The 23,295-nt window shown below is 36.7% G+C and overlaps 1 protein-coding gene across 1 annotated transcript in view; it reads right to left on the bottom strand.

Annotated features, from left to right (window-relative positions):
* TMEM45A (transmembrane protein 45A) overlaps positions 1–23,076 on the bottom strand; it is a 71,311-nt gene extending 48,235 nt beyond the window's left edge. The window contains exons 1-2 of the mRNA XM_053706063.1: positions 22,864–23,076; positions 21–231 (exon numbers count right to left, since the gene is read on the bottom strand). Of these exons, the coding sequence (XP_053562038.1) occupies positions 21–210 (190 nt within the window). The 5' untranslated portion in view covers positions 211–231; positions 22,864–23,076. The remainder of the gene's footprint in view (positions 1–20; positions 232–22,863) is intronic.
* Positions 23,077–23,295: the final 219 nt, after the last annotated feature.

Here is a 23,295-nt window from a genome sequence, read left to right as displayed (position 1 = left end):
CTTTTGAAAGTATTACTTACCTATTAGAGAAAATGCAGCTTTCACAACCCCTTCAATTAATTCCACCTTCTGAAAACCTGCTTTTGACCCAAGGTAACAAACTTTTTTATTTTTCTTGCAGGCATATTTAAATGGGTACTTTAAGGACCACCAGAAACCAAATATGAGAAAGAAGCTTCCTGGCAAAGCGTGTCCTTTAAAATTGGCCATGATTATTTAAAATTCATAAACCTATAAAACAATGAGCAGGTATATTATTTGTAACTATATGACATTACTTTCCTTATCAAACAGTAGAACCATAAACCCCTATTTGTTCCTTGAAGATTTTGCAAATTCACCTCAAATAAACACATGAACAGATGCAATGAACTGATAATCAAACATCCAAAATATTGTAGTTATAAAGTTTAAATAAAACGAGTTTCAACTTGCAATTAGAAGACAATAAAAAATGTATAAGACTCAACATTGTGACCAGGAACAATATTGTGCCTCTATGCAGATATATAAAATCATAGTTTTACCACTGGTGCATTTAATTTTCAATTCACTTTCATTGTTCATTTTCCCTGGTTTTCCTGTAATTTAACAGTGTTTATAATTCCTATTCAGATGTTCAGTTTGGTGAATGCTCCTATCAATTTCAGCATTACATTTTAGATCATAAGATATATCAAATCTGCTGAAGGTTTATTAATAATGTGTGCATGTGTAAATAAAAAGTGCCTGCTGAAAGTTGCACCTAAATTGCAGAATAACAAATTACAAATTCCTGAGGCTCGGTTCATGTGAATTAAAAAGATGCCGGTCTTAAGAAGGGCAGCAGGTTCTTTCCGTCCCTGGCAGCACCATGTGACACACTAACACAATGCTAGGTGATCGCAACTCCCCTCTGCTTGAGTGGCATATTAGTACTTAAAGTTCCCACGTGCCATTTTAGCCTGCCTGGTGGGTCGCACCCCCTCTGGCCATGTGGCATTCTGGGGCATGCAATTCTTTGCCACGTTGCCTGGAAAGGATCCATAGGGCTAAATTTAGGTGCAGCTGGTAACAACAGGAGGCAGTTTAAGGGGGCAAGTAGTGGAGGCACTTGGAACTTCAAAAATGGGGTGCCAGGGGTTCATTTAAAGGTGCCCGGATTTGTTACATTGTATGCTGTAAAAAAGTGTCGCCCCCTCCATCTGCTACCCTAGCATATGTCTTGTTTTCCTAGGTGGTAATATGCCCCTGGTTTAACCCCTTTGCGAGGGTTAAACACACAGTAGTCTAGGAGCAATAGTCTTAGAATGACATGCTCTAACGTATTAAAGCATGTAAAAAAAAAATCTATAATGGCCCTTTAAGGTAATAAAATTGGCTTGTATTAGCTCACTATATACTGTATTTAGCTTAAAGGACCATTTAATTTGACATTTCAACAATGGTTCATTATTGCAAGTGAACATTATTGCTATATACATTCATTATTTATTTTGCAACTTTTTGTTGTAAAATACATCTCCCAGGGAGGTTTGGGTTAATATTTTAAGGCAATTTATGTGAGCTTTTGTTTACTTTTCCCTCCCTCCCTAAGATTCTATGGTGTCACATACTTTTAAAAGGTTGATTATCAGTTTTGCATCAACAATCATGATAGGCAAAACATTTTTTGCCATAGTAACCAAGTTGGATCAGTGCTAAACCTGCTTAAGGGAATACAAGTGTGCAGGCTACTGAGTCTGCACATGTGCAAACAGAATTTGTGCTATATATGAATATTAGCTTGTGATTGGTTAGCAGGGGTTCTTTTGTTCTGGGGACAGGGAAAACAGTGAAAAGAATAAACCTAAAAAAAATACTCATTTGAAAAAATAAAGCTGAAGTTTTCATTGCAAAATTATTCTAATATATGGTTTGTAATCATGCAGTTTACAATTTGTGTTTAGTATCCCTTTAAGGTTGACAACATACATATAATTTTAAGAATAATTTAAAAAGTTTATACAATTCCAGCAAAGAAGCTGGACAGGATACTATAGTGAGCACTCTTCCCTCTTAGGTGGAGGTTAAGTACATGTTAGGATAATTAAAATGTCAAACTTTATTGAATTTTATTAAAATGGGTGGCAAAAGAACTTAAAAACAATTGCAGCAATTAAGCATATGCATCAATCAATAATTACCTCACTTTGGTGAAGTCTATTCATAACTAATGGGATAGCTATTGTATTAAGCACAGCTAGTCCTGGGAAATGTTTGTGAAATAGTTCCCCAGTGATTACAATTCAACCACTTGAATTAATACAACGTATAGTAAGAAAACACGACAGTAAGATGATCTGTTGCAGTGGAATTAACCTAATGTCTGCATCACAGTGATACTTAAATGTTGTGACCTGCTAAATGTCAAAGGTAATGACTCTGAGTAGTATACAAATTATGAGACAAATAGTGTCAGTATCAAAGGTCTAGTGTACCTATGTGTTTATAAATGGTATTTCCACATTATTCATTTGATAGTGCTAAGTCACAGGCCGTTAGGCATAAGGTACTCCACTTCAATTATTTATACTGTGGAGCATTTGTAATTTAATTGTTAGTGCATAAGTGTGTAGCCAATATCAGTTATAAACAGTAACCAAGTTGTATCCAATAAATATCATAGTATCAACTTTGTTGTTATCACCGATAATACAATGTTACACAGTAACACTGTTTCTAACTTCCCATTAGTTACCGCTCTGTACAAAATAGTTACAACTGTAGCCGTTAAATGAGTATGGCCACTGCTGTTAACCTCAGCATTACATAGCAGTTATATACATAAGACTGTGCCACAATTGAATATCATACTGTTCATATAAAATACATATCTATACCTATATATCTATATAAATAGATATGCAGGTATAGGTATATACACATATATATAGAAATATGTATTAGAAAATAAAAAATAACATTATCTGGTTATCGAAGAACATTGGAGTCTGAAAATCAGCGCAAAGTTAATTAAAAATAAGCAAAACTATAAAAAAAAGCTGTATAGGCTATATAAATGGATCATCTACAAAAAATGTATGCAAAGAAAGTTGTAGTGTATAATGTCCCTTTAAATTCATTCCACTCCGCAATCGCATAGTAGTCTAACAGGAACATTAACATTAATATTTATATCAGGGGTCAGCAACCGTGGCACCCCAAATGTTTTGGAACTACATTTCCCATGATGCTTAGAAACACTTTAGGCTGGCTGAGTATGGTGGGAAATGTAGTTCCAAAACATCTGTGGAGTCAAGATTGCTGACCCCTGATTCTAGGGTTGCCACTTAAACCATGTTTTCCTGGACACTTATGATTTACACATGCTGCAGGGTAGGCAGGGAGGAACATGTATTGTGTTTCTGGACAGCACTATTCATATTCCTCCCTGCACACGCTGCAGCATGTGTAACTTATAAGTGTTCTGTATTTTAAGGAACGGGTGGCAACCCTACCTGATTCATATATTAACATTATCCCTCCTCTGCTTTATTCTAAGTTCCATCTATCCTATTAACTAAACAATTATTAAAGTTAATACATGTTGTTGTTGTTGTTAGTTTTTTTTGCAATCATAGCATATCACTTAACATTCTGATATATTAACTCATTATTTTTAGACAAGTATAAAACTGATATCAGACCATTCTCAATATTCTCAAAATAGTTTATGAAATTCCATTTAGAAAAAAAATGTCTATTTTTACTTAGATATAACTGTAGATATAATTATAGCCATAATGTATAGAAATGCTGGTTATTTCTTAGCCAGTTATATGTTTAAAGGGTTAAAATAAAATGACAACATTTGGTGGATATATTTATGATTTATTCTGATGTTTTTCAGATGTTCTGCTAAGTAAATTTAGATACATGAAAGCTTCACTTGTGTATGTTCATATTATTGTTATTATTGTCATTCTATTATATCATACATAAAAGACAAGCTAATTAGAATATTCATTATCATTAATGAGACAAGCAGGTGATAGCAGAAAAACAGGGATTAATATCTTAGCAACAGTTATCTTTGTACTGCAAATGTGTTCCTATTTATACACAACTCCTTAAAGAGATATTAAACTCAAAATAAAACCCACAAAAATGTTAAATCATGAGCAGCAAAAAAAGCATTATATATTTTGTTTACTTTTGATGCAATTTAACTCTATAAATGTTTTTCCACTCTTCCCAGAGAGGCTGAAGAGAAACCTGCAAGATTCAGATCGCTTGCTCTGTATCAGTATATGCAGGGATTGGCTGAACAACATAGGACTTAATTTATATCTGTTCCTTACTGGTCACAGCAAAGGAGATAAGAAAACAACAAATACAAAAATAGTTTCAACAGGGTATGTCCCTTGATTGTTTTGAGACAGTAAAGAAATGCTAATTATCAAAATTATAGTTTAAATATTTATAAAATATTTATTTTGTATGAACATCCTTTGCATTGCAGTGATTATTCACTTGTAATATGTATAATACTATGTGTGTATATATATATATATATATATATATATATATATACTCTTTAAAGCAAACCACTTAAAAATCTTTCATTTGACCAGTTTCTCTGCTTAATTAGTATCGGGAGAGGGCTGGTTATTGGAGCAGGACAAGGGCAATCACTACATGCGCTGGTCCTTTGATTTCATATAAAATCACAATTAAAGCTTTGGCTGGAACATTAGACTGTGAACAAGTATATGACTTCACCTTAATTGTTCATAAAACAGAAAGAAAAGATGAGAAGCACAGAGCGGTTACTGGATTGTGTATTTATTGGAAAAGAAATCCAAACAGTTTACAAACGAAGTGTTGGAGGGTAAATACCCTCGGGTAAAATACAGAGACACAAAAAAGGTCTAAAGAGCTAGCAGATACTATGGCTAACGCATTTCGGCATAAGCCTTACTCATAGCGACAATAAAAAAACTTCAATCTTATTACGATTAAAAAACTCTAGCTCACATCGTGATTGGTCGCCGGGCATTCACACACCCTTATCGAGGCGACCAATCCGATGTACAGACAACACACGCCCACTTGAACTAGTTTATTTAGTGAACATTATCTTATTGGTGGTACAGTAGAGCTTCAATATACATATGAAACAGTCACTATAAATGTACCGGTTGCCTCCAAACTCAAAACAAGATAAGATAGTCAAAGCCTTTTATGAGGGTATATAAATGAAATAAGAAGAAAAGAGCAAAAGATGAAAAGATAGAAAGGGAAACACAAAGGATACGTATATATATATATATATATATATATATATGTGTGTATATATAAGGACAACCAGATGGTCGGCTCCTAGTAAACACAAAGATAAATAAATGCATAGATAAATCTGGAGCCTGAGAACAAAATGTCTCAAGTAAGAAACCAGAAGTTAGTGTCAGGGAGTTAATATGGAGTACCAACCACCACACCATAAGTTGCATTATACCAAATGAATGGCAACCACTCATGCAACCCTCCATGTTAATATAACAGATAGAGCAAAATGGTGGTTTCTATAGTTAAAAGTAGAGTCATGTATCATGTTACCTAGAACCCCTACTCCCCATGCTTAGTGGATCAATGTGCTAGTTTAGAAGTATAAATTCAATATACCTTCTGGAATTCTAGTTCTCAACCTGAAAATCCAGAAGGCCTCTCTCTCCCCTAATTTGTGTGTTCTATCAGCTTGACCTTTCTTGGGGAATACCTTGTCAATGATGGTCCACGTAAAGGACCCTAAACTTTTGTGGTGTACATCAGTAAAATGTCTAACTAGTGGTGTTGACAATGTACCTGCTCTGATGTCTGACATGTGTTCCTTGATTTGTGTTCTAGCTTCCCTAGTCGTAAGCCCTACGTACTGAAGAGAACACTCCTTGCAAGTAATGACATATATGATGTAGGTTTGTCTGCAATTCAAGCAGTATTTGGTCTTAAAGACCTCTCCCGTTACAGACGAGCTAAAGGAATCTCCTACGCTCACCTTCTCACATGCCACACAGGTGTGAAAATGGCATCTAAACGTGCCTACACATCTGAGCCATGAAGAGGTAGCAGGATTTTCGGTCCTAATCCTGGTTGGGGCTACAATATTTCCAATTGTTCTGTTTCTCCTATAGGCAAACCTAACTCATTGGTCAACCGTATCAATCAAACCATCATCTGCTGCCAGGAGTTTAAAGTGTTTGTCTATAATTTTGGCAAATTTCACCATACTGTCTTGAGTATTGGGTGATAAAGGTGACCTTAGTGTTAGAAGGGTCAGTTTTATTTAATCCTTTACGGTGGCTCCTATTTTGGCTTAGTAGCTTATCTCTGGGGATTCTTTTAACTGCTTTTCTAGCTAAACCTATAGTCTGGGGACTATAGCCTCTCTTTAAGTCTCAGAGCCAAGTCCTCTGCCTGTTTTTCATACACAGACGAAACAGTACAGTTTCCTTTTAAGCGGATGAATTGGCTCTTGGCCACACCCCCAAATACTCTTCGTGGGTGGCAGCTAGATGCGTGGAGGAGTGAATTCCCCACAATTGGCTTGCGGTAAACCTCCGTCCTTACCCCCTGACCTGATACACCTTCAAGTGTGATGTCCAGAAAGTTTACTTTTGATAATTGCACCTCTGAAGTGAAGCCAATACCCATAGTGTTGTTATCCAAGTTCTCAATGAAATCAGTCAGTGTTGTCTGTACATCGGATTGTTCGCCTCGATAAGGGGGTGTGAATGCCCGGCCACCAATCACGATGTGAGCTAGAGTTTTTTAATAGTAGTAAGATTGAAGATTTTTTATTGTGGCTATGAGTAAGGCTTATGCCGAAACGCGTCAGTCATATTATCTGCTAGCTCTTTAGACCTTTTTTGTGTCTCTGTATTTTACCCAAGGGTATTTACCCTCCAACACTTCGTTTGTAAACTGTTTGGATTTCCTTTCCAATAAATACACAATCCAGCAACCGCTCTGTGCTTCTCATCTTTTCTTTCTGTTTTATGTACCTTTTTGGCACAGAGCTTTGGGCTGGGGGCTGCAAAGTTTGGCGCAATGAACCGGAAGTGCCAGTAGGACGGGGAACCATGGTTTGCCTCAGACAGGAAGCGACTTGTGTGCACGATATACCAAACTGCATCCCAGGTATTGAACACAGGAAAGAAACTGGAGTTTTGCAAGACTAAAGGTATGTGCATTTTCGCTGGGAGGCAACTGGTTTTCAGCTTGTGTTAATGTAATTTTTACTATGATCGCACACTTGGATGTGTTTATTAAACCGGAAGGTCAGGTTCCTACAAGCAAATAAACAAGAGGAGAGAGGAACTCCGTCTTGTAATTTGGTTGGTGCTCAAGGTCCAGGGGGATATCATTTGTGAATTGTTTGTGCTAAAGGGTTAATTGCAGTTATCTGTATATACTATCAAGACTTTCACTTTGGTCAGTTTGTGCCACCTGGTTATATTTACACCACCTGAACTGATTCCTCTATATTTGGTGTTATCACCCTAATTGTTACCAGTCCTCCTCTGGTTAAAGGGACACTGAACCCAATTTTTTTTTTCTTTTGTGATTCAGATAGAGCATGCTATTTTAAGCAACTTTCTAATTTACTCCTATTATCAATTTTTCTTCGTTTTCTTGCTATCTTTATTTGAAAAAGAAGGCATCTAAGTTTTTTTTGTTCAGAACTCTGGACAGCACTTTTTATTGGTGGATGAATTTATCCACCCATCATCAAGAACAACCCAGGTTGTTCACCAAAAATGGGCCGGCAGCTAAACTTACATTCTTCCATTTCAAATAAAGATACCAAGAGAATGAAGAAAATTTGATAATAGGAGTAAATTAGAAAGTTGCTTAAAATTTCGTGATCTGAATCACGAAAGAAAAAAATTTGGGTTCAGTGTCCCTTTAAGACAAACACTTTCTTTGCTATAAGTTTGAGGAAATTATAAACCATATTAAAGAGATTCAAATTCTTCCCTAATTGCCCCCAAGATTTGTATCTACATTGTTTAAGTGCAAATAAAGAGACATTCTGGTCAAAATTTAAATGCACATAGATGAATTACATATTTAAATGGAAACATATTTAGAATATGCATCTATTGGAAAAAACGCTTCTAGTAAAAGCTATCACTGTTTTAGTGTTAACATTGTTATGTGCATGTGCATGTGAAGCACAGCTAGGTATTATCAGTGCACCAGCATTTTAAATACTGCAGCTGCTCAGAGCACCAGTGGGGCTTGTATCATGTGAGAAATTTACAAATTGAGTCATTACCAGATGGTACAAGCACCTTAGGATGTCTAAACAGGTGCTGTGTTTGAAATGCTGGTGCATGGCACATACTTAAAGGGACACTGAACCCACATTTTTTCTTTCGTGATTCAGATAGAGCATGTAGTTTTAAGCAACTTTCTAATTTACTCCTATTATCAATTTTTCTTCATTCTCTTGCTATCTTTATTTTAAAAAGAATGCATCTAAGCTGTTTTTTGGTTAAGAACTCTGGACAGCACTTTTTAATTGGTAGATGAATTTATCCACCAATCAGCAAGGACAACCCAGGTTGTTCACCAAAAATGGGCCGGCATCTAAACTTACATTCTTGCATTTCAAATAAAGATACCAAGAGAATAAAGAAAATGTGATAATAGGAGTAAATTAGAAAGTTGCTTAAAATATCATGTTCTATCTGAATCACAAAAGAAAAAATTTGGGTTCAGTGTCCCTTTAAATGCACATTTGAAACAGCTAACGCTTTTATTATATGTATATTACAAAATGCTTCTATTTAAAACTGAAATGCATCCATGTGGATTCCAATTTTAGAGTGAAAGTTCCTTTAATTTCCAAAATTACTTTTGATTATGAAGGCATTTTCTTTATTTTCCTGTTTTATTTGCTTACTAATTTGCTTAAATAATAATATTCCACTTGTGAATTGCGCATTTATGTTACAAGCTATCTTTTCAAGGTACAGAAGAATGACAAAGTCTTATTCTCTAAGAACAAAAATTCTGATGGAACAAAAGAAGACCTAAATATAAAATAAAATGAATAAAGCTATTCTTATCTAATCCATGTGAAACCACTTTTTTTTCAAATTTTCTCATCTCTCACTTAGATTTAAGAGAGCTAGATACCAATTTATGATTCATGTAAATGTATTGTGATTATTGTACCCTACAGCACTGTATAATATGTTAGTGCTTTATAAATAAACAATGACAACTCTTAGTAGTGCATTGCTGCTCCTGTGCCTAACCTAAAATGTCAAGAGAATGACACAAATTTGCTTCATTCCGTAGGGCAGTAGGGAAGAATCTGGTAACTACAGGCCAGTTAGTTTAACTTCAGTAGTAGGGAAATTAAAGGACCATAAAAGGGACAGTAAAGTCATTATTAGACATTCAAGATTTAGACAGAGCATACCATTTTAAACAACTTTCCAATTTACTTCTATTATTTAATTAGCTTCATTCTCTTGTTATCCTGTGCTCAAAGGTTTATCTAGGTTAGCTCAGGAGCAGCAACGAACCTAGGTTCTAGCTGATGATTGGTGGAGGCATATATATATATATATATATATATATATATATATATATATACACACACCGATTGTCATTGGCTCAGACGTGTTCAGTTAGAAACCAGTAGCGCATTGCTGCTCCTTCAACTAATGATAGCAAGAGAATGAAGCACATTTGATAATAGAAGTAAATAGTAAAGTTGTTTAAAATTGTATGTTCTACCTAAATCATGAAAGAAAATTGTTTAGTTTCATGTCCCTTTAATGGAAAGGTTCTTAAAAGAAAGCATGGTTTTAATTTAGGGAGATCATGTCAGACTAATCTAATTGACTTAATTGACTAATTGACTGATTATGAAACAAAAGTATTAGACCAGGGTGGAGCAGTTGATATAGCATATCTCGATTTCAGCAAAGCATTTCACACCATCCCACACAACAAACCAATTCACAAACTGTATCTCCTTGGTCTAGACCAGTGATGGCGAACCTTGGCACTCCAGATGTTTCAGAACTCCATTTCCCATGATGCTTAGACACTCTGAAGTCCAGTTGAGTATCATGGGAAATGGAGTTCTGAAATATCTGGAGTGCAAAGGTTCGCCATCACTAGACTCAAAAATTGTGAACTGGGAAGAATGCTGGATTAAAGGGACAGTATACTGTAAAATATTTTTTGCCTTAATGTGTTTCCAATTACTTTTTTTACCAACTGCAGAGTATAAAATGTATGACAATTTGTTTTTAAGGTTTATTGGTGTATATGAAATAGCTGATTTTGTGTTTTTAAGTATAATTAGATCTCATTACTTTATCACATTGTGTATATATACCTGCTTATATTTTATATCTGTCCGAAAACCAAAGACCAATACTTGGAGAGAACAATGGAAAATTAACATTTTATTACCTTATCTCTTCTATACACCACTGGAAGTGTAATTTCTTCTGCTGGTTATATTAACACATCTTATCTATAGCTTGGACCTAAGGCCAGAATCTTTCAGAATAGATGGGGATATCACAGGCTAAATCAACTATTTCAAATGCCAATATGAGGGTAAAGGAAATTCTTGTAAACAATTTAATACACTCCAGTAGGTAAAGTGGATCATTGGGAACAAATTAAAGGGGAGAAAATGTCTGAGTAAGCTGTCCCTTTAAGGATACAAAACAGAGTATCTTAGTAAATTAAGTACATTCAGCAGAGGGGGCTGTTACTAGTGGTGTTCCTCAGGGATCAGTTATGGGGCCCGTTTTGTTTAACATATTTATCAATTATATCAGTAAAGGGCTTCAGGGGAAAGTATGTCTGTTTGCAGATGATACAACAATTTGTAATAGAGTAGTTGTTCAGGAGGGGGGGGGTTACAAAATGAGAAGTGATATACAAAAATTGGGGAATTGGACAAATGCATGGGATCTAAAGTTTAACACTGCAAAGTGCAAATTATGCATTTAGAAAAGAAAAATCCAAACGTTAATGACAGACTCAATGACACTTTACTGACTATTACAAATGCAGAACGGGACATGGGAATTATTATTTCAGATGATTTAAAAATTAGTAGACAATGTAGTATTGCAGCGAATAAGGGAAGTAGAATGCTTAGTTGAATAGGTAGAGATATTTGCAGCAGAAATAGTAATGTTCTTATGACACTTTACAGATCACTAGCTAGGCCTCGTCTTGATTATTGTGTGCAGTTTGAGGGCCATATCTCCAGAAAGATATAAATAAAATGGAATCCATGCTAAGATGGACTACTACAATGGTACATGGTCTAAAAAATAAACCTCAATAATCTAAATATGTATAGGTTGGAGGAGAGAAGGGAAAGAGGTGATATGATAGTAACTTTCAAATATATTAAGGAGTTTAGTAAAGCGGAGGCTGTATTTTTCATATAAAAATTCAAGAACAAGTGGTCATGATCTCAAGCTGAAGAAGCAGGGGTTGACAAATCTGTTTAAAATTTAGGAGCCCAAAAGAATTTGACATACTTTTTAGGAGCCAGACAGTGGTATTTGTATATAGATATATGGAGAATAACCCCACATTTTTAGAGCCAGGAGTAAAATTCTAGGAGCAAGTGGCTCCCAGGCTCCTGGGTTTGTCGAGCCCTGAGTATAGTATATTCAGAAGTAATTTACGGAAGCACTTCTTTACAGAAAGGGAGATTGATTCATGGAATAAACTTCCACAAGAGGTAGTAATGACAAATACTGGGGGGGTTTTAACACCTTAAGGATCGGGCATTTCAGACAAAAACTTCCCCAAAAGACCAGAGCATTTTAAAGGGACAGTCAAGTCCAAAAAAACTTTCATGATTAAAATAGAGCATGTCATTTTAAACAACTTTCCATTTTATTTTTATCACCAATTTTGCTTTGTTCTCTTGGTATTCTTAGTTGAAAGCTAAACCTAGGAGGTTTATATGCTAATTTCTTAGACCTTGAAGGCCGCCTCTAATCTAAATGCATTTTGATAGTTTTTCCCCACTAGAGGACATTAGTTCACGTGTTTCACATAGATAACATTGAGCTCATGCACGTGAATTTACCATGGAGACAGCTCTGATTGGCTAAAATGCAAGTCTGTCAAAAGAACTGAAATAAGGGGCAGTCTGCTGAGGCTTAGATACAAGGTAATTACAGAGGTAAAATGTGTATAATTATAACTGTGTTGGTTATGCAAAACTGGGGAATGGGTAATAAAGGGATTATCTATCTTTTAAAACAACAAAAATTCTGGTGTTGACAGTCCCTTTAAGCATTTTTGCCATCACTACATTTAAACAGAAATAGAGCCTTTTTTATATTTACCTTTCAAAACTATATTTTTTTTTTTTAGTAGACAACCCAACGCATTGATCTAGGCCCATTTTGGTATATTTCATACCATAATTTCACCGCCAATGCGATCAAATAAAAAAAAACATAAACTTTTTCACAATTTTTGGTTTCTCACTGAAATTATTTACTTTTGCAATCATTGCAAAAATCATTGTAAAAATCCTCGTGTACAGGGACAGGAGGATCAGGCACAGCCGTGTGTGTGGCCCCATAGTCACACCGGGACTCACCGCTAAAAGTTTATTGTCCCCCCACCCGCGCTGGCTCCCAGAGTTCCTTAATCCCGCACTGGCCCTGAGTATCCGGGAGTTTACACGCGCCTGCGTGGGTTGGTCTGGGTTGGTGTGCCGGGCGGTATTGGTTGGGCAGGACTGTAAGGAGGGTGCCAAGCGCTGCGTGCACTATTACCCAACTTGCATTAGAAGTTAATGGAAATTGGCTGAGCCTGAGCCAAATAAAAATAAGGGACATAAAAAGTAAAAATAAAAAATCGGGCTGCTCTAAATTGCGCTCCCCTAAGGCGATTGCCTTATACCAAATGCCAGCCCAGTATGAAAATAAAAGCGTTTTTTAAAAAAAGAAATATATATATATATATATATTTGCTGCAGTGTAGGTTCCCCCCTAACCCCCCAACCCTTCTGATCCCCCAAAAAAAGCTCTCTAACCATCCTCCCCCTGCCTATTTGCCGCCTTTTTAGGTACTGGCAGCTGTCTGTCAGTACCCAATTTGCTGCAAATTTGGCTAATTTAAAAAAAAATTACAAGACCCATTTTTTTCTGTAGTGTAGCTGCCCCCCTCAATACCCTCCCCCTCCCAGATCCCTTTCCGTTAACGGATCCCATCCCCCTCATTGCCCCTACTCCCTCCTTCCCTCTCAATGACGCAGTTATATATATATATTTTTTTATTCCGTGTAGCGTGACCGAGCGGTCCCACCCTCTCTGCATCGGTAACTCTGCAAATCTATTTCTGCATGCCCCACTTGTGGGGCATGCAGAAATAGCATGATCTTGCTATTTTGAGTGAGTTCACAGCAGAGAGAAACCCAAGATTGCAGCGACGTACAGGGTATGTCGCTGGTCCTTAAGGGCATAACGACGTTATGGTTATTAAGGGGTTAAGAATGTCTGGTATAAGCATAAAGCTGTCCTATGACCTAAGTAAGTTTATACTTTTAGGAAACATTGGGCAGACTTGTTGGGTCTATAGTTCTTATCTGCCGTCAAAAGTTATGTTTCTATGATATCAGAAGTAAATTAAAAAGTTATCTAACATTGCATGTTCCGTCTGAATAAGTTCCACATCTATGTACAAGGCAATTTAATGACCTTTGTGCTAGCTGTATTGTTATGAATGTGTTATGTTTGGAATCCTCTTTTTGGGTGCAATAAATAAATTTAGAAAAACATGAAGTGTCAGTTTAGATCTTGTATAAGATTAAATTGTGACAATACTATGGGGTCGATTTATATGCAAATATGTATAAATGTGCAGTTATTTTAGAGATGCACTCAAAAGTTTACCATTGCCCAAATCAGTAAAGCAATACAGCAGATTCTGCATACAAACATCAGCAAACACATCTGTTGACCTCCTTGGTAGTAAATATATTTACCTTAGTCATGCACACAACAGAAACACTCCGTAAACAATCATAAAGCAGCATTCAAAATTCATCAATGCAGCGACAACTACCCAGAAAAATCCTCATTGTGGGAAAGATGACTTTTATAAACCACAATGAGGTTTTCTTTACAGAAACATTAGTTACACATTCTAGAACAAGGCTGACTATATGGTGTAAATTTAAATATATTCAGTGTAATTATTAATCATTACATTTGCATTGTTCTCTTTGTATTTTTTTTAAAGCATACATGGGAAGGCACAGGGGCAGCAATGCACTACTGGGAGCTAGCTGGTGATAGGTAGTTATGTACTTGTGTCATTGGCTCACCAGATGTGTTCAGCTAGGTCCCAGTAATGCATTGCTGCACTTTAACCTTAGTGCAAGGATTAAACACCTAGTTATATGCAAGCAATATTGCAATTATAAAATGATGTAAGTCACATTAGATCATTTTCTTTTTTCACATTCATGTCCCTTTAAAACATGCTTTTAAATTGGTGTAGGACAAACATTTGTGTCAAACTAAGGTTGCAGTGATCTGGAGTGCAGATAACAGTAAGGAAACTCTTATTTAGACTTTACACATTTGTGTTTTTATAGCTGGCATGCACCAACCCCCCTATAAACAAAGAATGTAGAATATTCTGTCCTGCAAGATCATTGCTACATAACTCCCAACAGTTACGTCTCCAGTAATACAATATATATGCAATATGGTCTGTTTTTAGCAGGATACAAAAGATCAGGTCTCACACAGCTGAGATTGTCATAGCTCGGTTTGTCTTTGTGCCCTCTTTTGTAATATGCCTATAGGTTATGAGACATTGTTTTAGTGTTAGCATTTTACTCTGCATGTGCATGTGAAGCATAGCTAGATATTCTCAGTGCACCAGCATTTTATATACTGCAGCTGCTCAGAGCACCAATGGGGCTTGTATGATGTCAGTAATTAACAAACTGAGTTATTACCAGATGGCACAAGCCCCTTAGAGACTCTCTGAGCAAGTGCTGTGCTTAAAATGCTGGTGCACGGTGCATACTTTAATACACTTTTGAAACCGCTATAGATTTTATTAGAAGCATGTTTGCTAATACTTGTATATTACAAAAATGCTTCTATTCAAAACTGAAATGCATCCACATGCATTCAAATTCTGTCTGGAATATCACTTTAAAGTAGGTACTGTACTAATTAAAGGATACACTGTATTCAAATTCTGGTAAAGTGGGACTTCATCAAGGGAGTCATATATTAAACATTAAAGGGACATTCTACACCTTAGTCATCTAAAAGTCTTACTTTAGATTAAGCTGCAAATAGCTATATCAGGCAACAGTAAAAACATTTTTTTAAATGACTATTGTTTCTGGTCACTTTGAAATGACTGCCAAGCTCCGCCCACTGATGACATCATGATCAAGGGCTGCATCTATGCACTCTGCTGAATAGCACTGAGAGTCTGTCGAAACCAATTAGTGAGTCTTTTGTAACTAGTTAAGCCTTTAATGCAGCCCAGATCATGATGTCATCAGTGGGTAGAGCTTGGCAGGCATTTGAAAGTGACCAGAAACAATAGTTTTTTTAAAATAACTGTTTTTCTGTCACTGCTGCATGATAAAGAATGGGTGCAGAAGGCTATTTGCAGCTTAATCTAAGGTAAGACTTTAAGATGACTAAGGTGTAGACTGTCCCTTTAATCAAGGGTGGACTGAGACCAATCAGGGCCTCGGTCAAAATTATTGAAGGGCCCCCAATGTCTCACACTGACTTAAATATATTCAAATGTATGCACATGAACATGGTAACCTCCCTGCAGTGCCCCCACCAGGCCCTCCAACCTCCATGGCTAGGACCTCCAACATGAATGGCCAGCGAGAGGGCCCAAACATTCAGGGCCAGACCCCACACTCTATGGCCCTCACAGCGACAGACCCCCATAAGGACCCCCACACACTCTAGGCCCCTGAGCAACAAACCCCACATCTAGGCACAAGACCCCCACTCTGGGGCCAGGGCCCCCACTAAACTCACACTTAACTGATTAGTTATTGTTAGGGCAGCTATCAACCCCAGCTTAAGCAGCACCTCATGAGCCATGGAGATGCCATTTGTGGCCCCTTTACATGCTGGGCCCCTCGGTCCAGGTCCTATTTGCCCAACTGGTTAGTCTGCCCCTGTCTTTAATGTAGAGAAAGCAAATGTACAAAAAAGAAAATGATCTAATATTTATAGCATTTTTATTGCACTATGGCTTGCAAAGGGATTAAATACATAGTTAAAGGCACAGTCTACTCCAGAATTTTTATTGTTTAAAAAGATAATCTCTTTATTACTCATTCCCCAGTTTTGCATAACCAACACTGTTATATTAATACACATATTACCTCTGTGATTACCTTGTATCTAAGCCTCAGCAGACTGCTTTTGACAGACATGCAGTTTTGCCAATCAATGCAGACTCCTAAATAACTCCACAGAAGTGAGCAGAATGTTATCTATATGACACACATGAACTAGTACTGTCTAACTGTGAAAAGTTTTCAAAATGCTCTGAGCTAGGAGGTGGTTTTAAACGGTTTAGAAATCAGTTTGAGCCTACCTAGGTTTAGCTTTTCAAAAATACCTCCAAGGGAACAAAGCAAATTTGATGATAAAAGTAAATTGGAAAGTTGTTCAAAATTGCAGGCCCTATCTGAATCATACAAGTTTAATTTTGACTTTACTGTCCCTTTAAAGTCAGCTCCAGGGCAGTAATGCACTACTGGGAACTAACTGAACACATCTGTGAGCCAATGATAAGAGACATATGCATGTAAACTCCAATCACCAGCTAGCTCCTAGTGCTGCTGCTGAGGACATATAAAATGACATGCTCTATCTAAATCAGGAAACTTTAATTTTGATTATCATATCCCTTTTAGTCCGATTGTCCAACAGAACAAAAAACATGCAATAAAGCTGTAAAGATGGTCTCTCAAATATGAGCTTAAAAATATGAATCAAACATGAGGCACATTGTAGACATTGTTATTGTAGGAAACATAAAAGATCTGGAGAATTTGTGTGGGGTTGAAATAAAATGCATAAATTGCAGACGCTCATGCAAAGGACATATATTCAAAATCTGGTTCCAATAGTTTCCTACGGAGCCACAAAATCCCAGGTATCAGAAATTAAGGAGGCTGGAGCCAATCCTTACAACAAGCTTCTGTGATATGTTTGCCTTAAATTCATCATCTCTGATTTTGTCTATACACATGAAATCGTTTTTTGTTATAGCATTGTATGTAGTGTCTGTCACACTGATTTACTTGTGCATATGCCAAATATAAAGAATTGTATACATTGTATACAAAATACTTACATATTTTTGCTGAATCATTCATTGAAGGGACACTCAAGTCAAAATTAAACTTTCATGATTCAGATTAAGCATGCAATTTTAAACAACTTTCCAATTTACTTCCATTAACAAAATACGCACATTCTTTTTATATTTATACTTTTTGAGTCAACAGTTTGTACTGAGCATGTGCAAGAATATAAGTATATGCATTTGTGATTGGCTGATGGATGTCACGTGATGCAGTGGGAGTGGAAATAGACATAACTTTTAAATTTTTCAGAAAAAAAATCTACCACTCATTTGAAGTTCAGACTAAGTGCTATTGCTTGTTTTTTTATCCTTAATTTGTTGATTATGCAAATCTACTGTATTTACTGGTCCTTTAAATGCCGTTTTCACTTGCGTCCCTGATGTGATGCTGAACAGCCTATGTAAAACATTTTACCACAGGGCCATATTCTCACTATGGATTATAAGAAATCCCACAATCATGCTATAATCTAGTCTGCATTCAGCAAACTGCTGATAGTTTTGTATTTACCTTTAGGACATACCTGAGTTCTGTAAACAAACCTCCAGTTATAACATTTATAGTACATGAGGATAGTACATGCATTTTTTATGGTATATGCTTCTTTCTGTCTGAGGATACATTCTTTGAAATTAGATTCTGTAATATTCAGTAGCATAGGGTCGGACTGGGGTGCAGCATCTGTACACAGATTCAGAATGCAAATCAGCTAAAAGTCATTGCACAATGACTGGGCAATGCATTAGCCCCCACATAAAGCTTGTAAAAGGAGTGATGCTAGATCCTAAATAGACCTGGGGCCTGTTTTGTGCTGCTTGATTATTCTCCACACAGTAAATTAGGTATATGGCCTGAAGTAACACAGACTTGATCATGTGTGCAGAATACACAGTGTTACAGCATGTATATAGCATATACTCTTGTTCTGACTCACGCATTCATATGCACTCACCACAGCCAGCTTAAAGGGACACTAACCCCAATTTTTTTCTTGCATGATTTAGATAGAGCATACATTTTAAACAACTTTCTAATTTACTCCTATTATCAATTTTTCTTTGTTTTCTTTCTATCTTTATTTGAAAAAGCAGGAATCTAAGCTAAGGAGCCAGACAAATTTTGGTTCAGCACCCTGGATAGAGTTTGCTGATTGGTGGGTACATGTATCCATCAATCAACAAGCGCTACCCAGGTGCTAAACCAAAAATGAACCGGCTTCTAAGCTTTACATTCCTGGTTTTCAAATAAAGATAGCAAGTGAACAAAGACAAATTGATAATAGGAGTAAATTAGAAAGTTGCTTAAAATTGCATGCTCTATCTGAATCATGAAAGAAAGAAAAAAAATGGGTTAAATATCCTTTTAAGTGCTCTAAACACTAGTAAGGTCCAGAAAAAAATCATAGTAGTGTCAGCCACAAGCGGTACATCAGAAATGTCCTTGTTACGGATCTTTACATATACCATATTCATATATATATATGACGTCTTCTTTACCAGTACCTTGACATGACAGTGCTATTTATACCATTCATGCTGAAACATCAACCAACTCAAACAAAAAGCAACAGAGTTCTCAAGCTTGCAAAAATAAAAACAAAAACAACTTTCAGGTTAAAGGGACGGTAAAGTTGAAATGAAACTGAGATGATTCAAATAGAACATGCAATTTAAAACAACTTCCAATGAACTTCTATTATCAAATTTGCTTTGTTCTCTTGGTATCTTTTTTGAAAACCATACCTAGGTAGGCTCGGGAGAAGCAATGTACTACTGACTAGCTGATGATTGGTGGCTGCAGATATATACCTCTTGTCAATGGCTCATCTATTGTGTTCAGCTAGCTCCCACTAGTCCATTGCTGCTTTTTTAACAAAAGATACCAAGGCAATCAAGCAGAACTGATAACAGATGTAAAGTTGTTTAACCCCTTAATGACCACAGCACTTTTCCATTTTCTGTCCGTTTGGGACCAAGGCTATTTTTACATTTCTGGGGTGTTTGTGTTTAGCTGTAATTTTCCCCTTACTCATTTACTGTACCCACACATATTATATACCGTTTTTCTCGCCATTAAATGGACTTTCAAAATATACCATTATTTTCATCATATCTTATAATTTACTATAAAAAATTTATAAAATATGAGGAAAAAATGGAAAAAAACACACTTTTTCTAACTTTGACCCCCAAAATCTGTTATACATCTACAACCACCAAACAAAAACCATGCTAAATAGTTTCTAAATTTTGTCCTGAGTTTAGAAATACCCAATGTTTACATATTCTTTGCTTTTTTTGCAAGTTATAGGGCCATAAATACAAGTAGCACTTTGCTATTTCCAAACCACTTTTTTTTCAAAATTAGCGCTATCTTACATTAGAACACTGATATCTTTCAGGAATCCCTGAATATCCATTGACATGTATATATATATTTTTTTAGAAGACATCCCAAAGTATTGATCTAGGCCCATTTTGGTATATTTCATGCCACCATTTCACCGCCAAATGCGATCAAATAAAAAAAATTGTTCACTTTTTCACAATTGTTTTCATAAACTTTAGGTTTCTCACTGAAATTATTTACAAAAAACGTATGCAATTATAGCATACATGGTTGTAAATGCTTCTCTGGGATCCCCTTTGTTCATAAATAGCAGACATATATGGCTTTGGTTTTGCTTTTTACTAATTAGAAGGCTGCTAAATGCGACTGCGCACCACACGTGTATTATGCCCAGCAGTGAAGGGGTTAATTAGGGAGCATGTAGGGAGCTTCTAGGGTTAATTTTAACTTCAGTGTAGTGTAGTAGACAACCCCAAGTATTGATGTAGGCCCATTTTGGTATATTTCATGCCACTATTTCACCGCCAAATGCAATCAAATTAAAAAAAACGCTAAATTTTTCACAATTTTAGGTTTCTCACTGAAATTATTTACAAACAGCATGTGCAATTATGGCACAAATAGTTGTAAATGCTTCTCTGGGATCCCCTTTGTTCAGAAATAGCAGACATATATGACTTTGGCGTTGCTTTTTGGTAATTAGAAGGCCGCTAAGTGCTGCTGCGCATCACACATGTATTATGGCTAGCAGTCAAGGAGTTAATTAGGTAGTTTGTAGGGAGCTTGCAGGGTTAATTTTAGCTTTAGTGTAGAGATCAGCCTCCCACCTGACACATCAGACCCCCTGATATCTCCCAAACAGCTCCCTTCCCTCCCCCACCCCACAATTGTCCCCACCATCTTAAGTACTGGCAGAAAGTCTGCCAGTACTAAAATAAAAGTTTTAAAAAAAAAAATACATCTTTAGCATATTTACATATGCTACTTTGTAAGATCCCCCCTTAGCCCCCAACCTCCCTGCCCCCCCCCCCAAAACAGCTCTCTAACCCACCCCCTGCCTTATTGGGGGCCATCTTGGGTACTGGCAGCTGTCTGCCAGTACCCAGTTAACAATATTTTTTTCTCTTTTTTTTTTTTTTTACATTTTTCTGTAGTGTAGCTTCCCCACGACCAACCCCTACCCCCACCCCCTCCCAGATCCCTTAGATTACTTTTTGGGGGCATTTATTCCCCCTCTTCCTCCCACTTATTACAGGATTATTTCTGTAGTGTAAGCGGTTCCCACCCGCTCCCTCCCGTGCACGTGCCCGCCCGCCGATTCCCCGTGCACGCGTGCCCTGACTCTCCCGCCCCCGATCCCGCCCCCCTCTGTGTCTCTGAAGCCATCGATGGCCGCCCACCCGCCTCCCACTGCAGCTCCCACCCACCAACGATTGCGGCCATCGATGTCCGGTGTAGAGAGGGCCACAGAGTGGCTCTCTCTGCACCGGAGGGGTACAAATTGTTATTGCAGGATGCCTCGATATTGAGGCATCCTGCAATAACCGGAAAGCAGCTGGAAGCGATGAGGATCGCTTCCAGCTGCTTTCCAAACCGAGGACGTACGCCATACGTCCTCAGGCGTTAACTGCATTTTTTCTGAGGACGTATGGCGTACGTCCTCGGTCATTAAGGGGTTAAAATGAGGTAGTCTATCTCAATAAGGAAAGAAACATAAACTGTTTTATGGTTGGATAACGTTTATTACTAGAAGTCATTTGTAAAGTTGTTCAAAACAATTTGCTATTTCTAAATCATGAAAGAAACATTTTTGGTTTCATAACCCTTTAGTTTATTATGCAGTACATAGTTTTTAGGAATAAATGATTTGTTTCCCTGCAGTATGGTTTTACATGTAAATTATGCCCTTTACATTTATTATTTCAAATAGTTCATTTTTTACTGTATATAAATTATGGTTAAAGGGACAAGTACAAAAAGAAAATGCTCGAATATGTAAGACTCTTAAACATTGTATTATTTAGAGCATTGCATTATTGGACTATTGCTTGTACATACCTATGTGTTTAACCACTGCAACCACACTGTAACCACACAAAGTTTTAGTCTGCTCCAGGGCTCAATACACTACTGGGAGCTAACGAAACACACGTGGTGAGCCAATGACAAAGGACATATGTCTGTAGCCAACAATTACCAGTTAGCTCCCAAAGCTGCATTACTACTGCTGATAATATGTACGTATGCTTTTCAACAAAGGATGCCAAGAGAACAAAATAAATGTGATAACAGACTGAACTAAAAGTTTCTTAAAATTTTATCTTTCATCTGAATCATGTTTCCTTTTGAGTTGCATCTCCCTTTAAATCATCCATCACACGTTTCAATGCACAGCAATTTTTAAAATGAAAATAATTTGTTTTCATGCTACATATTAACATATACATATTGATAAAAGACAGTTTATTTCTTATGCATCTTATTATAAACAGCGTGTGTGTATATATATATTATATAACATACATACAAATGTGTGCCTTTTAGAGACATTATAACATCAAAAGGCATACAGAGTGCCTAAGGGTGTCAGCAGATGTTCTTGGGGTGTAGATTGTTATACAAAGCTATACTTTCCATAGAATTCCTTATCAGTAAATGAGAATATTGATCATGACGTCAGCAGTTAAGTTAACTCTCAGATATATAAACCATAAACTGCTCCCATCATGTACGTGACAAAGCTCACTGGTGTAAGTGACCTATCGCCTGCAAGGCAGACACACCTCAGATACCAGAGTCAGATGCTCGCAATTATAACTGTATCTGCTACTGATCATCCCATAAATAAACGGTATTTATTAGCGTATACTATTACAATGCAAGTAAACATAGGTTAGCAGAATGCATTTACTTACTCAATATTATTCAGACAAAACACTACAAATCAACATATTTAGTAGTAATGTAACATATTAATGGGTTTCCTATAACATCACATTCATTATACATATTATTTTCATATATTTTACACCATTTAGCATTACTTTCATTACTGTTTTACAGAGTATCAAGTCTGTAGAACAGCTCTAACTTACCAACTGAGTTACTGGTCCGGGGAGCTTGTACAGTTGTGTAACACAGGGAACCTCTATCAAAGCTACTATATACACATCACCACGTCACCAGTTTATTGATGTTAGCCTCTTCCCTGGGAGACATGGAAGAATCTTTACAGGGGTAAATAGTAACTCATTGCTGGAGGTTCCTTAGAGACAGAATGGACTATTTAACTTAGCTAAATTTATTGTCTCACTCTTACTGTACATTGAAGCAACAGGCTTTGCAAATTTCATTGGAGGAGAAGGGCTGAGGGCTGGAACAATATTCAGGACTGTGATTTGCGGATCATGCTGTCTGTCTTTAGGTCTGGGCATTCCACGTGGACTTTTCCCCTCTAGTGGCTCTAAATAACAAGTAGGGGAATGATGTATGTACAGCATTGTCCTCTTGATAGATGGGAAGTAATT

Source organism: Bombina bombina, chromosome 3 (assembly GCF_027579735.1).
Source record: "Bombina bombina isolate aBomBom1 chromosome 3, aBomBom1.pri, whole genome shotgun sequence".
NCBI lineage: Eukaryota > Metazoa > Chordata > Amphibia > Anura > Bombinatoridae > Bombina > Bombina bombina.
Note: the sequence above shows the minus strand (reverse complement) of the source record. Positions and strands in the feature narration are given on the sequence as shown.